Here is a 16876-nt window from a genome sequence, read left to right as displayed (position 1 = left end):
GGTACCCCGGAAGAGTTTATGCACCTCCCCTGGGTGAGCTGAGAAGTTGATGTAACTCAAGAGAGTCCCCAGTTTTTAAAATCAGTTCCCCACCCCCGAGTCTGCCCAGAAGCTGCCTGACTGAGCACCATTTGGATGGGGAAATGCTTCAGCACCCCTGGTTGCACGAGCCAAGCTATGAGGGAAATTCAAGAGGGTTCCTTTGTCTCATCTTTTAATCAGAGATGCTGGTACCTACAGCACAGAGTCACATTAGGAATTAATTACAAAAAATCTACATTTTCATTTAAATGGTAAAGTTTGTGGATGGTTGTGATTTCACTGTCCTTTTTGATTAATAAAAGTTGTGCTGTTAAGACTTGGAGATCAACTCTGGATTTCAGTGGCAGTGGAGAATAATGAAGATAAGCCCCAGCTCTGAGCACCATGATTCTGACACAACAGAAAGCATTCTGTCTACTCTTCATCCAAACCAACCCTCGCAGAGGCCTAAGTGTGTTCACAGCTAGGCTGGACTTCACCAACCCTATATTGAGCTCCCTTGACAGAACCCACAGATGAGGACACAGGTCACCTTCTTAAACACCCATGTGGAGTTGTGACATTCTTACCAACATGTAGTGGAGAATTAGTGACTGCAGCAAACTGGTTTGCCAATGAAAATGTAGTATCCCAGAGTTCCAAGGCCATACTGCAAAACCCGCAGGAGGACCTCAGCTGTGCTCCCATGTGACAGTGATTGCCCTAACTCTGTTTCCAATGTATTCAGGCCACTGGAAAAGTGCAGGTGAAATCACAGAAAATCATTGATTGCCACCCTCAGTGGTGACCTCTGCCTTTCACGTTCCCAGAAAGTGTCCATGCTCTTGAGTGCTATCCAATTGATCACTCATTTCATCAGCATTTTCTAAAAGTCCATTTCCATGATCTATGGAAACCACATTGACTCTGCAAGAGAATTATAGAAACTAAGGGTGTCAAAGGCCTACTCTATTTCTCCCATCACAAGAGGTAGGCATTCTTGGCTCCTTTCTGTGGATGGAGGAAACTGGGGTGCAAAGAGTTACCCAAAGTAGCACATCTCATGAATGTCAGAAGCAGAACTAGAACTTGATGTGCTGACTCACAAATCTGTTCCCTCTCATTTCTCAGTGATTGCTGTAAGATGCTAGAGGGTATGAAGCTTACACCCTGACCCAGGACACTTCAATCCTTCTGGAGCAGATTACTGTAAAATTAGCATGTGAACCCAAGCAAATAAGGAGTGGCTCTGTGTCCTCCTCCTCGTTTTGCAGGCCTGCCTTTAAAAAGAAGCCCTGTTAGTCTGCTACAGTCCCAAGGTGCATCACAGTCCCCTGGTAGACAAACACACCTTCGTTACCTAATTCTGTGGTGCCCCCACTGTCGTTATTATGGTTCTTAAAAATGTCATGAGGATAAATGGCTAATATTTATCCAGAAATTCATGTTGCTTTGTTAGTGAATGAGGTTGGCTGACACTTGGCCAAATGGAAGCCAGATTAGAATTGAAGGCCTTCCTCCAGCAATTGTGACAGATCGTCAGTTTATTTTCCCAAAACTAACTGACCCTGCCTTGTTCTCTCCCTTCGTTTTCATCTCTGCTCTGGGCTTTTCCATCCACCCACCAGAATCTGTTTCCTGTCTTTCCACCACTAAAAATGTCTGGCTTGGTTTCTCTTCTTCCCTTCAGGGTCCAAAGTATAAATTCCCCAAAGTTCTGCTGTGAGAAGTCATGCAGAGCCATTTTTGTGGGGTTCTGAAGAACACTTCCAGCTTTGTTTTGTTTTAACTCACTATTGTTTGTGCCCATGTGAAGATACCTCTGAGCAAGTCTGGGTGCGCAGCCCCCTCGCATTGGAATGGTTTTGAATGGACAGTGTTGGTCATTTGAGCCCATGGCCAAGCTAAGGCCGATGTGGCTATGACATCATAAGCCAACAGCTTATGCTATGAACACACACACACACACACACACACACACACACACACACACACACGCTGCAATAAACAAAAATGAGAATTTAGCTTCCATGACCTTAGAGTAAATAAGATTTGGTTGTATAACTTACTACCTTTCCTAAACGTGGATTCTTTTAAATCTCATAATGATTTGGCTAAAAAGTTGAATCAGGTTCATTTTTAGAAGCATCTACATGCAAGTTTTTTTTTTTTTTTTTTTTTTTTGGTTTTTCGAGACAGGGTTTCTCTGTGTAGCTTTGCGCCTTTCCTGGAACTCACTTGGTAGCCCAGGCTGGCCTCGAACTCACAGAGATCTGCCTGGCTCTGCCTCCCGAGTGCTGGGATTAAAGGCGTGCGCCACCACCGCCCGGCTACATGCAAGTTTTACACTCATTTTATATATATTGAGTCTGTTTCCTAACAATCATGGTCCTATTTGTTTTTAATTTATTTTAAAAAAACATTTAATTTTAAATTTAAATTTATGTGTCAGGAGCTCTTTGGTAGCACACTGTCTGTGCTATATGAGTTCCATCCCCAGAACCCACATAAAAAAAGTTAGGGATGGTGCCCTGTATTTGTAATATCAGGTCTGGGGAGATAGGCACAGTCCAATCCCTGGTGTTTCATGGCCAGGCAACCTAGCTTAACCCTAGGCCTATGAGACATAGTCTCAAAAGATAAGGTAGATTGTGTCTGAAGAGCAATACCAGAGGTTGACCTCTGCCCTACCTACACAGCATACACTGTGCACATGTACTTATATACACATGCACATCTTCACACACACACACACACACACACACACACACACACACACACACACACAAGATGTAGCAATGTGTTGCTCTTGTAGAACTGAAGAGAAATTGAAATACTATTACTCTTAGCTACTTCCACCTCTCCAGTATGGAGAGCATCAGCATAAGAGAAGCCTAGTAGCTTTCTGGCTGCCTTCCAGCAGTTCCTGGTAGGGAACCACCCTGAGGAATTTTAAAAAAACAGAAGGAGCATTAGGAGTTAAGGTTTAAAAGTGAGTGGGGCCACTCCTGATTTTTAAAATCAATTAAGAATGTTTATCTAGATCTCAGAGTATATAGGAAAAAGCATCTTCAAATGTTAGGTTGAATTCAGCATCTTAGAAAAGCCGTGGGAGCCTCGCCCTGTCCAGTGTCTGGTGGCTGCAGTACCAGACCGACCAGTCGCAGTGGAGGAGGACTTGAGTTACCATGTCACGGCATAACCAGTTCAGTGGTCTCCCATCCACTCTCACAGACAAAGGAGGGACAGACAGGCCTCTCCTAGTGTGCTCAGCACAGTCACAGGTATCGCAGTTGTGGTAGGAACATCAGACCACTTCAGTGTAAGACTGCTGCTTCCAGAAATGCTGAGTCAGGGAGGAAGCAGACCGTTTTTGTATGTTCTCATCAGACTTTGTTTGGCTGGAACTCTGCACTCCTTACCGCTTGCATGTTTACTAATTTGATATTAAAAGCCTTGTATTTTCCTTTGTTCTTCACAACTAACACACGGGCCTCTGAATGCATGAGTTTTGTGTAGAGTATGACTTAGCAACCAGTGAATATATCCGTGGTTTATGCTATAAGATTTTATTTGAGATTATTGTACTTAGAGAAGCATTTTAAGGGGTAAAATAAAGTAGAATGTCAATATGCTGTTTACTTAATTTACTGTAATGAGCTCTTAGAATATTTTCCCCTTTTCCATGTTACCTTTTTATTGTAAAAGAAATTTCATTATTGGCTTTGTAGTTTAAGAGAATGATCTGTGTAGTACCAGTTAGACATTCCATCGCTGTTGTGGATTAGGAAGTCAAAATCACAGCATTCCATTTCACAATGACAGTTATCTCCCCAGTAGTTAAAGCTTTGCTGTAGACACTTAGTGAAAGTAGATGTCAGGGGGCTTGCTCTGAATCTGCTTTTTAGATATTGGAAAAGTGACACCAGGCATGACGTGATATTTATTTCTTATATTCTCGGCATCTCAGGACCCTGTCTCCTGCCAAGTCTCCTTCTTCATCAACTGGCTCTATTGCCTCCAGCAGAAAATACCCGTATCCGATGCCTCCACTTCCTGACGAGGAGAAGACAGTGAACCGGCAGAGTGCCAGGGTACACAGAAATTCCCACATGCTTTATACTTGGTTGTTATTGATCCTGAGTGCTGGAATCACAGGCATGCACCATTATGCCTGGTTAATATATATTAACATATATATACATATGCATATTTATGTATGTATTTTAAACAAGGTTTCTCAGTATAGCCTTGGCTGTTTTGGAACTCACTCGGTAGACCAGGCTGGTCTCAAACCCAGAAAGCCACCTGCCTGTGCTTGCCAAGTGCTGAGATTAAAGGCATGTGCCACCACGCCTGGCCTATTACTATATTCTTATGTCTTTACTTTTCATTATTGTTTTACTCAACTCTGGGCTTGAAAAAAAAAGGATGTATTTTGCTTTATGAGGCTCTGAAAAATCTTTTTTAATACCCCTGCCTTGGAATTCTAGAGACTAAGTGAATTAGTTCTCTCTCTATGTCCAGTCTGATTGCTCAGGCCTCTCATTGGCTTTTTACAATTTAATAGGAGTTCGGAAACAGGAACCTATGACAGAAAACCACATTAGTGTCTTGGTACCAAGGGTAGAATTTATATGCAAGGAAAAATATTTGAAGAAACCTGTCATATTGAAAGAATACTACAAAGGGTATTGTAAAATTTAACAGAATTTTCTATTTTTTTTTAAATCAACTTAGTTTTGTGGTAAGGAGAATTTAATCCCAGTGCCTTGCTACCTTGATAGAAAAAATATGTTCTAATTCTGAGCTGTACTTATGGCCTCCAAAAATCCAAAAATTGAACAAGGTTTATATTTATTGTTTTTAATTATGTGAACATGTGTGTGAAGATATGTGCATATGAGTATAGGTTCTATGGAGGCCAGAAGAGGACATCACTGGATCTCCTGGAGCTAGATTTGCAGGCAGTTGTGAGCTGCCTCCCATGGGACACTCTTAGCCACTGAGCCATCTTTCCTGGCCCCAGAAAGCCAAATTCAAAAACAAATATGGAGATATTCATTTTTATGATAAAAACATAATTTACCAGGAACTCTATTTAAGCATTAAATCCCTCTTACATCTTAGTCAGTATACCCTGTTGCACACCATTCCCCCAGTGCATTCATTCTGTGAAGTTTGGTAGAAAGTAGAATTTGGAAAGTCAGACCAGCCCTCAGAGGTTTCAGTGAAACTCAGAACCTGAAAGAATAATCACTGATGTCCAGACCTCTCATGGCCTGTTATGTCAAAAGATGAAGCTTTTGCAGCCTCCACAGATTTATCCAGCACAGGGTCCTGAGAATTTTTAGTATCTGAAGGTGTCTTAGAGCCTCACTGATCCTGAATCAAAATTATGGGGCTCAAGGTAATGTTGGTCATTTATACTTTGGCTTGATCAACCCAGGGTCAGTAAAATAACAACAATAAAAACCCACCACCATCAAACAAACAAAAACACCAAAAAAAAAAAAAAATACAGCCATCACAAAGTCTATACAAATAAGAAACGACATTTTGTTCATTCATTGTGAAAACTTCCTCAGCATCTCAATGCTGGAAATGATATAAGATGAAATTGAAGAAATAACTCATGTAAATGGACTTTTCTTTTTGGGCCACCAGCTCACAAAAAAAAAAAAAATGACATGGAGACTTATTAATTATGAAAGCTCAGCCTTAACTTAGGCTTGTTTCTAACCAGCTCTTATAACTTAAATTAACCCACATTTTTTAATCTACATTCTTCCACATGCTCATTACCTTATCTCCATCATTCCCTGGTCATTCCATGTCTAGCTGGCAACTCCACCTTCTTCCCAGAGCTCTCTCCAGAAATCCCGCCTATACCTTCTGCCTAACTATTGGCCGTTTAGCTTTTTTATTAAGCCAATCACAGTGACACATCTTCACACAGTGGAAAGGAATATTCCTCAACAAACTCAGATTCCCAGAGCTCAAATTTTCAGGCTTTGTTGATAGACATCCAGCTGTTTGTGATGTGCTGTGTGATAAACAAGGTGCTGTTGTTCTTCCTTCCTCGGAGCTGTAAGTCTAGCACTTCATGTCTTCTCTACGTAAATTGTCTACATCATTGTTTTGCTCCATCAAGCTGGGGGTGTTCTCTCAGCTGTCACCATGGCATAGTGTAGACTATTAGAGATGTTAACACATGAGAACTCATGAAAAGGACAGTTCCCCAGGAGAAATGGGTGTTCCATGCTCTTCCCAAGGGCTGAGCAGTGTGATGTCAAGGACTCTACTGCTGTGACAGCGGTATGGAAGGTCTGACTTGGTCTGTGTCATGTGGGACAGCCCTGTACTGTGTAGAGGAATCCTGCTGAGTAGGTGTCTCAGCTGGCTTGGTGAGCTGTAGAAAACTTCATCAGCAAGCCTGATGCTAAAGCCACACAGGTGTGGGCAATTGTGCCTATTGCTACTGATGATGAAATAGTTGTCTTTTATTTGTTTCTCCCGGGGATAATCATGACTTTTAGTTTTCTTCAATATTTTTATTTTGTTTTGTTTTTCCCTGCAAGCTCATTATGGCCACAGTTTTGTCTGTCTACCATCCCAGACCACCATCTAAGCGTTCCTATTTTCTTTGCCTGGGACACCTTATAGCACACTGATTACTTCCTCTCCACTTAAAAGGATCCTTAGGTTTGAGACAAGTGCCCATTGGGTTCCAAATAATAACAAAGGTGTCTTTTTAAAAAACACGTAAGACTTTTTTTTTTTTCATTTTCTGTGTATGAGTGCTTTGCCTGCATGCATGTATGCGTGCATCATGTGTATTCCTGGTACCTCCAGAGGTTAGAAGAATGTGTTGGGCCCGCTAGAACTGGAGTTATAGACAGCTGTGAGTGGGTGCTGGGAATCGAACCTGAGTCCTCTGGAGGGAAAAAGCAGCCAGTGTTCTTAACCACTAGCCCATCTCTCCAGCTCCAGTGTAGGTCTGTTTAATAGTAAAGGTACATAAACCTGGCCGGGGTAGGGAGCTCAAGTGGCTTTTCCGTGCCCGTGGAGTATGTGACAATTTCTGTTAGAACAAGAATCCCAGGAAGGTTTGGGCGAGCATGTTAAAGTAACCTACCTAGAAAGACATACTTAACTCAGCTACGGTGCCATGTTGACTAAAGCCCTTGACAGGTAGAAGGAGGTCAGGAGACTAAGGCAAGCCTCAGATACATAGTGAGTTTGAGGCCAACCTGGGCTACATGACACTCTGTCTCACAAAACAAAACAGCAAAGAAATACGAATCATGTTGTCTCCTTTTCATTCCCCCAAATTTACATGCCGTGAAACAGCTCATATATCCTGTTAAAATGTAATTTGGATGGAAGTTAAATATAAGCTGAGCCACTCTAATCATACTTTCTTTGTTCTTGTATAAAATATATATGAGTCCGATAGACTGGCAATATATTTCATTGGCAGACTTTTAAAAATTAAACCCCTTCTCTGGTGAATTGAGATGCCTGTCTGAGTGGACAAAAGTTGTTTGCAGTCCATGACGGCAATTACTGCACAAAGCAGATCTGACCAGACTCACTATGAAGAATTGATAGCAGAAGCAAAGAAGAGGGAGGGGTGGGGAGGCATGCATCCTTCCACTCTAATGTGTCAGGTCCGAGGGAACAGTCTTATAGGAGTCAGTGATAGGAAAGCTCATGGCCTGATCATGGGACCACAGTAGTGTTTATGGGGATGGTGTTTGTACCGATGGAGCCAAACTTTGTAGCCTTGCCTGTGCATGGGAACTGTCTGTAAAGCTCCAAAATATTTTGAAGCTAAACCCCACCAGTGAGATTTTTATTTAATTGCTGTGGCTTTTAAAACTTTTGCATATCAGGCCTGAGGAGATGGCTCAGCTGGGGATGTTTGCTGTGCAAGCGTGATGACCTTAGTTCAAGTCTCCAGTGCTCATGTAAAAGGCCAGGTGTGGTGGTGAATACCTGTAATCCCGGTGCTGAGGAGGCAGAGGCAGAGGCAGGGGGAAGCCTGGAGCTTGCTGGCCAGCTAGACTTGCCAAACCCATGAGCCCCAAGTTCAGAGACTCCATCGCAAAAAATGAAGCGGAGAATCATGTACAAAGACACGACATTGGCCTCTCAGCTCCACATGCACAGGCATGCATATGCGTGTGCACCCCCCATATGTGCACACACATGAACATGTACACACACACACACACACACACACACACACACACACACACACACCTTTCTGCAGATAGGTTTGCAAAGCTGTGATTGAGAATCGCTATTCTAGCTGGCAGTATACTGGAGAAAATAAAGGAAATGGGCAGCTTAAAAACAATATTTTAAAATTCTGTAATCTGAGAGACATGATGTTTATTCAAGATTTTAAGAAACATGAAATGAGGATGTGGGAGGTTTTTCATTTTTTTATCAAAAGGCAGCAATGGTTGATATTGGAGCTTGGAGATGGCTTAGTGAGCAAGGGATTTGCTGTGGAGGCATGCAGACCTGAGTTTGATGTATGTGCCTACAGAGCCAGCACTGGGGGGCCAGAGACAGGTGAAATCCAGGAGTTCCCTGGCCGGTGAGATGCCCTGTCTCAAGGAAATGAGATGGGGAGTACTAGAGGTAGAGACCCAAAGCCCTCATCTGGCCTCCTGCCGTTACATGGGCACACACACTCATATGCATGGTCCACCACACACACGAAGAAATGCTAAAAGTGTGTGTGTTTCTTTTATCCCTTTATTAGACAAGATCACGCACCACAGCTACTTACGTTTGGTTAGAATCCTTTCTCATAGCTCGGAATGTCTGCTTTCTTCCTTCGCTGTGTATGATTTGGCTTTCCTCTGTTTGCAGCTATGGGAGACGTCCATTTAAGAACAACTGTTTACATGTGCCACATCGAAACTGTTTACTTCAACTTTTATAGAAACCCAGCCACCCAGAATCACTGCAACTCTCTCTGCTCTTCAGACAATTTGAAGGCCCTCTGAGACACCAGAGGCAAGGAAGCCACGGGTCATACCTGGATGCCATTTTCTTTTTGTCATTGGCTTAAGGTTTAACCAAACAGTAAAAAGAACTACTGGAATGTTACACTACAACACGGAACCATTTATGGTCTGCTATTGGTATGTTCATGGATAATCTGCATGACAGATATATGTAGAATATCAATAAAATTAACTCACATGACCCAAATGTAGCAGGTTTTCCTGAGGGACAGAAGTGGATTCAGAACTGGGCATTCTGAAACACATCCTCATTGCAAACAGTAATGCCATATGCATGAAGCTTCTGTTTATTGTTTTCCATATACAAGGAAACAACATCCCATAATAGAGACTAGCATGCAGGGCTAAGGCACATAGGACTTCTCTGCAGGTAGCAGGACGGTATAGCTGTGAAAGGCCAATACCCATATGCTAACTTTAAACATGTATTTTTATTTTTTTTTACTTTTCATATTTATATTAGCATACAAGGACAACTGTACATATGTAAACATTTTTAAAATTTAAAAGTAACACATAAGTGTATTTTGCCAAATGCCTAAAAACAGTCAGTCACAATTCTGTCATTGTCCTTCATCCTGCGGTCTTCAGAGTGTAAATGGATGATGTTGTAAATATAGTGGTCAATGCTGTAAAAGTATCTTTCTGTAACTGTGATTTCCCTTTAAAGTGTGTACAATCTGGAGGAGGTTTTATTGAGTAAGAGATCAAAATGCTCATACAAACATCCGGCCTCTGCATCTTGCTGAAGGTGGAATCTAGATGTGTGCTCGTCATGCGGCCTCAGGACACACTAGAGCGGACAGGCTCTCTGGGAATCTGCCAGCCTGTCTGTTCACATCTAGGACAGACACATGGTTCTTGTCACAGTAGCCACTCAGTACCAGGGCACATCAGCTGATCCTACCTGGAGGCCAGGGAGTGCCCTCCCCTCCAGAAAGTGTCTTGCTGAGATTGGTCGGATTCACCAAAGACACAGATCAATGAGTGGGTAGCTTCACCTGGCCAATACCTGAGCCCTTTCTGGCCTGAAATTTGGGTTCCTCAACAGAAGCCTTTCAGCCATTCTTATCTGTGAAAGGAGTGACCTGTTTCACAACTTGAAAGCGTTTATCATCACTGGGATGTAAGTGCCAGCAGGTCATTCTGGCTGACTTTGAACAAGATGGCGGGTAGAAGACTCAGCAGAGCATAAAGGATGAAGAGAATCTAAGGCCACACAGAGGCAGTGACTGCAGCGGGAGCCATTAGCCTGCAGGGGAAGGAGCCGGGGGTTTTGAGCCCTATACATTTTGATCTATTAAGAATGAGTATTCTCTGTGAAATCTTGTCATTTGAAATGAAAAAATTAAAAGCTGCTCTAATGCAATTGTATCACTCAAAAAGAAAGCCGCTCTAGTGAGATGTGAAATTGAGAGGCTCAATCATGGTCTGCTGTGGAATATACTTCTCCCCCTGCTTCCCACTTTTCCTTGTTTTATGTGAGAAATGGAATCATCAGACAAGACCTCAAAAATGCACTCTGCATTTGATTTCTTCCACAAGTGTCCAGGGACACCATTTGTTTCATCTCTGTGTAGAATTGTCTTAAGTGCCCAAACTGAAGGGCCAGATTAGACGGCAATGGCCAACTCAGTTTATGTCTTCTGTAATGGTCCACTCTTCTGAAACACTTTGAAGATGTTAGAAAACCAATTTAATAAGGCAAAATTATACAGTGAAAACAGCGTTTATCGTGACAGGAAAGGATAGTTTGCTGATGACTCCATAAAACAGTCTCAGACAAAGGCATGGATGAGTTGAGCAATGTCTCCACATAGCTTAAGGCAATGACGGAAGGACAGACGGGCGACAGATGGAATGAAGTGACTTTTGAACAAGATCACTTTAAATGTGCACTGAATGTTTTCTGGTATTGAGTATATAAAAGGCTAATGTAATATAAGGTTTATTTTGACTACAAGAAAAGAGTTTATAGCTTTGGATGAAAGGTGCCTCATGTAAATATGCTTTGTAGTTATAGATAGCTATGTAAGCCCTGAATTCACAAGTGGCTAGCTATTGAACTGGTTAGCTGTCTCCCTGCCTGCCTTTCCTCATCCATTATTTTTACCTGAAGTTATTACTGAAAATTAAAATCATTATCACGTGCCTTTTCAGAGAGATGGTGACTCTTGCTTGTAATCATCCACATATGAAACTGGATGAAAATATTTTGCTTAACTTGCAGTGATTTTAGAAATATAATAGCTGTAATGTTCTAGTCTGAGTATCTTATCTCCCATGTTTAAGCATTCTTGGAATTGTTTTGGGAATTAACAGACTTTAGTGTTGATGGTTGGTTTCAAGACATATGTATCAGCAGACTCACCAATATTGGCGTTACAGAACATTCCATCTAACTTAGTGTGACTTCATTCGCTGAGGTAGACAGAGCAGACTCAAGGGATCGGTTAAAGCACAGTGATTACTTCTTTTTTTTAATGCCTATTTTGAAGAGGAACTTTGAAGCTCCATAGTGGTTTCAGTCATGCAATTAATATTCATACTTCCCAGTCTACTGTGGTATCATCACTATGCAGAGAAGGGCAGTAATGTGGCCATGGATGCCCTTTCTCTTTCTAATACTCTCGGCATCATAGGACTGCAGATAGCCCAAATGCCTGAGATGTTCCATTCAGCAGGTCATTTCCATCCCCATGTAAAGGAATGTTTAAGTCTTTCCCCTGTGTGACCAGGGGAGGCCGGCAGTAAGAGAGAATCCTTAAGGAACAGACCAGCCAGACTAACTCTTCCCAGCCACTCTCCTTAGATGGGAAACCCTCCTCCAGAGTCAGCAAGATAGAGAATGACCCCAGTCACGTGTAGTCTGCAGAGAGGAAGAGATGGGTGCTGCTTAGACGGAGTGGCTTGGCGATTCTGCGAGGCTGAATGTGAACCAAGCCACACCCCCAGCCCCTCACTTAGATGCTCAATGAGGAATAACCCATCTGTAGGGTTTTTGTTTTGTTTTGTTTTGTTTTTTAACAGAAACGCAGCCTGGGGTTGAGATGCCTCCGGAGCAGTGTGACCCGAGCGCTTTATTTCATTGTACAGTGTCTTTTCCTTGTTTTACACGGCTTTTAAAATAGTATTTGCACAGAAGGTCAGTCCAGCATAGAATTTAGGTATGAAAGATTGATGGTGTGTCGAAAAGAAGCCACAGAGATGATACAATTAAATGTTCTCTGCCTTCCCGCAATGTGGGTGGGAGGCTGCTGTGTGTTCTGGGACAGACCCACATCTTCTGCTCATCCACCTGCACAGCTGTATGACTTCATCCTGTCTGTTGGCCTACCCTATGCCTTCTGTAGTGACTTTACCTGTTGCCCTTTGCGATTTTTTTTTTTAAATGATTACCTTTAAGCCAGGGAAAGTATGTTATTTCCACTTTCTTCTCTCAGGATTTCAGAGTTGTTTGTTCATTTATCCATTTCACCCTGTAATTTTCTATTGTCCTATAGTTCTCTCTTAACCTTAAATTGACCCACTACTTTAGATCGGCCCTTGTTTTTCCGATATAATGAATCCCTATTTGAAGGTAAGGTTATGTTTACCTTATGTAAATGTAAAGGGAAAGAAGGCTGTTTGGCAGTTTGCAGTCTATAGGAAGAGATTTGATGAAGTTTGGAACTGAAGGGAATAAGGAGAAGACTAGACCCCTGTCTGCCCCGCCAGACGGCATCACGCTCACCTGCGCCCAGCACCTCCTCCCCTCAAATGCAGAGTCAAGATGAATGTGGCATTCTTAGCCTACCAGCTTTTCAGCTGCCATGTCTGTGGAAGAGGGCTTCATTTGGGGCTTGAGTGCTGGCTTTCCTACTCTGATTTCAGATGCAGGGTGTCTTCTCTGGGTACCAGTCGACAGTCGTGAAAACTGGCCGAGGCAGCAGCCCATCTGTCTGTGCGAGCAGCATGCTGATAAAATGTCCCTGCTGGTCGCTGTTGGCACTTGCTGTCAGCGTATGCTCTGTGGGGCAGGCACTTTCAGCTCTGAGAGTTTTCCTACCACCCCTGCAGGTGCAAAACAAAATTGCCCCCAGACTTGGAAAGCAGGAGGTAGTATTTCCATTCTCATTTTGGTCATAGTTTGGTCAGTCCTCAACATGGAGCAGCTAAAGTCAGTAAGCAAAAAATCAAAACTTAAAAGACCAGTGTCCTTCATATCCATGGCCTTAGGAAATAGTATCATTACTATGGGATTTGATGGCTGCTTTTAGAGCCTTCCTGCTCCAAACTAGCACCCCATTCAGTGTCTGTGCAGAACTTTTCCTCTTGATTGGAAATGTCCCCTAGCACGCAGGCTAGTGCCTTCTTCGGCTAAAAACAGAAATTGGGAGAACCACAGGAATACGAACTAGGGGAGGTTATCTTTAATTTCCTTTTCACATGCTAGTTTGATTGTGCACCCTAGAAAGTCACTAAGAAATAGGTCTCAGGGTATAAATCTCAGGAAGGGAATAAGCAACAGTTTTGAGAGATCCTGGCTCATTTAGTCCCAGCGTAGGACCACAGTGTACATCCATGTGAAGCATGCAGAACTCAAGATGGCCACTGGCCATGCTGGAGGGAAGTGCTGGGCACCGACGGCAGAGTTAGGTGCTTTGCAGTTTCCTGGAATATTAGTTTTCTGTGTCTCTCACTGTCCAGTGCTGCGTCCCTGTTGCGCTGTTCACTGACCTGTGTCCTACTGGGAGGGGCTTCGGAAATGGTGGGAGTGTTGATCACGGGCAGCCGTGGAGTCAAACCCAGGCAAAATGTCTTTATTCTGTTTCGTTTGACAAAAGGCACACAGTGAGATGAAGCAACCTGATGAGATTCATATCCACAAGGCCATCCGCTCGGTGTTTATGAACAAAAGTTAGTCTCCCCTAAATGTATGACGACGCACGTGTGCATATTCTGCATTCAACCTAGGACATTTCAGGACACGATTTGTTCTGGTGGTTGAGTTTTTAAATAATACAAATAGCCCAAATCTTTAAATATAGTGGTGCTACGTTTTATCAGCTAACACAATGCAGAAAGTGCTGAACTGAATTCCGACGCCGAGGAGTAACACAAGGGTTCCTGTTAAATCACACACTGGTATCACTGCCTGATTTGAAAGCCCCCTTCCTTTCTAATCCAGCACAATTCCAAACTGTGATTCTAGCTCCTCTTTTTAATGAGTACAAATAACTCAACATTTTTTTTTTTTTTTAATGGAAAACTTTTTTTTTAAACACTCAAAGCCAAAGGTTCCTTCAGGATGCAGAACATTTTTGTTTTAACTTGGAAGACTTGCCCCTCCAAACTAGCATTTCCAAATGACAGTTTCACACCTAACCAGAGCAGTTCATGTTAGTGGCATTAGGTCTGCCAGTGCTTCCCACATTCATAGCCTCTGAGGGTGACGCCCATCTACAGGTAACAGAGGCTACCCCATGGGGACATGTTAATAGCATCAGTGTGGTTCACGTGGAGTAGCCAGGTACTCATGTGTACATACTTAGATTCACAGCATTCAAACCTCCTCTCTGCCACTCCGCTCGCACTTCAGGGTCTTATGCTATTTTAAAGCTCCTGGGTTTGGGCAAGCACCAACAGAAATGTCAATGGTGATTGCCTTCCTGAGTAAGCGTGGTTTGTTTTATGGCCGTTCAAGTTATAAAGTTGTTCTCATATTGTAGGTAAACAAAATCTTGCTGTTTTTAAAGGTCACTGTAACTCGAGGTTTAACTTTCTGGCACAATTTTATTAGTGTTCACTTCTGAGCTAATAAGATAACAGTTTTCTATGTTACTCTCCTTGTAACATCAATAAAGTGACTTTCAATAAAAGATTTATGTTCTTTTGATGCACAGCTCTCATTTCCTTCTTCCTGGCCAGCATCTCTGAGATGCTGTCAGAAGATTCTGTTCTCATGGTCCCTGAGGAGACAGGGGAAAACTGGTATTCCATTTGTTGGGCTGTTCCTCTTGTGAGGAAGCAAGGAATTTGTCTCCTGAATTCTCCCCTGCCCTAAAGACATTTAACTCTTGATGGAGACTTAACTTAAACACTGATTATTAAAACCTGAATACCAGAAACACAATTTATAGTACTTGAGGATGTACCCAAAAGCAAATTCAGAACCGAAATCTAAGTAGCACATCTTGGGGTTTATTCACATGACAGGGCAGCTTAAATATGAGTCACCACCTTGGGTTGGTAAGGGTCAATTTCCTTATTGCTTTACTCACCTAGGAAATGGTCACTTCTTTAAACTCTCCTCAAAAGATCGTGGTCGGTTTAAACCGAATAGCAAGTATTAGGACTTCATAGGACAGTGTCAGCCTCCTTGTCCTCTAAGCACCCTTGGGCCTTTTCTGAGCAGCCCGGGCCCAGGTTAAAGCAAAGCTTTGTGGAAGTACAGAAGAAACATCTAAAAGGAAGCCCAGACTTGCCATATAAGAGAGAGCAGGTGGCTTCACACTCTGCCATGTAACCTGAGCATACGGGCAACTAAACACAGAGTAAGTTAGGGTCAGTAAACATGGAATGACTAAATATATAGACTATGCACATTAACACTATGAGCATACATTTGTGAAATGAGGCTGGAGATGCTTATGAAACGTTTATTTCACCAGTTGATAGTTAATCATTTACTTGAGCGGTCATGTTCACACCGTGCCTGAAACAAGACAGATGCACTGCTAGCAAGAAAAGACTGTTACCATTTTTAGCTAAACAGTAAGAAACAAACACCACAGATGCTCTTATATCAGTGTACTTTCACATGCTCAGAACTACCCCATGGGGTAAGGGTTCTGTTCAAAGATGGCGACACTGAGTGTCATGTCCTTACATAAAATGACCAAGCCACATACATAGCAAGGCATTGCCAGCAAGCCAATTATTTAGACATTTGAAAAAAAAGTGTGTGTGTGTGTGTGTGTGTGTAAAACCTGATTATAGAACACTTGAAAATTTAGTAGGAAGGGAGATCCTACTCCCGGTGGTCTAAGCCAGGTTAACAGTTGATTCATTCATTTCAGTTCCTTTCTTGTGTGTGTTCAAAGACATAACACATGACATTTAAAAATGGATGCCAACAAGGTTTTAAAATTATGTTTAAACATGTTTAAAAATGATCCTGTTATTACTTTTAGTTATGTGTGTGCACGTCCATTTGTTTGGGGTATGTGCATTGGAGTGCAGGTGCCTATGGGGGCCAGAGGCAGAAGTTCAGCCACCCAACATGGGTGCTGGGAACTTGAGTCCTCCCCAGGAGTGGTGCATGCTCTCAACTGCTGGGCTGGCCCTCCAGCCTTGACATCGGGTTTTAAAATGGAAGCATACACATTATAAAAATGTGTGAGATATAGAAATACATAAAGGAAATTAAAAACATCTAAAACCCCACTGGTAAAAAATAAGCAGCTAATATATTCTTATCTCCCTTTAGTCTTTTTCTGACAATTTTAAGCTTATAATATACAAGACTTTTTAAGTATAGTTAACAAAAGTTTGGATGGATGACAAAAAAAAAGGACTTGGTGACAGCATTTTTGCCACTCAAATTATCTGCAGGTTTTTAAAGAGGTGGACAGTAGTCATTCAATATCTCTGTCCACTCATATAAGGTTTTCAAACCCAGTGAGTCCTGAAGCTTACACTCTTTCTAGTATGTGGATCACCATGGGCACTGGTTTGTTTCGCACCCCATGGATCTACATCACTTATATAAGAATACCCCCACACAAAAATGTTAACCACATTCCTCAGGGCAAGAAAGGATAACA

General features: G+C 42.4%; 1 protein-coding gene across 15 annotated transcripts in view; it reads left to right on the top strand.

The window, feature by feature from the left end:
* The window catches only part of Adam22 (ADAM metallopeptidase domain 22), a 219605-nt gene extending 204659 nt beyond the window's left edge, over positions 1 to 14946 (top strand). For 13 of the 15 annotated variants that reach the window (XM_028862267.2, XM_028862324.2, XM_028862281.2 and 10 more), the window contains 2 exons: positions 3992 to 4115; positions 8911 to 14946. In XM_028862267.2, the coding sequence (XP_028718100.1) occupies positions 3992 to 4115; positions 8911 to 8931 (145 nt within the window). In that variant the 3' untranslated portion in view covers positions 8932 to 14946. Of the gene's footprint in view, positions 1 to 3991; positions 4116 to 8910 lie in introns of those variants that run through there. The other 2 variants (XR_003733698.2, XM_028862353.2) reach the window with 2 other exon arrangements.
* Positions 14947 to 16876: the final 1930 nt, after the last annotated feature.

This window comes from Peromyscus leucopus, chromosome 3 (assembly GCF_004664715.2).
Source record: "Peromyscus leucopus breed LL Stock chromosome 3, UCI_PerLeu_2.1, whole genome shotgun sequence".
In the NCBI taxonomy this organism is placed as follows: Eukaryota; Metazoa; Chordata; class Mammalia; order Rodentia; family Cricetidae; genus Peromyscus; species Peromyscus leucopus.
The sequence above is the reverse complement of the archived record's forward strand: the minus strand, read 5'-3'. Positions and strand labels throughout refer to the sequence as shown.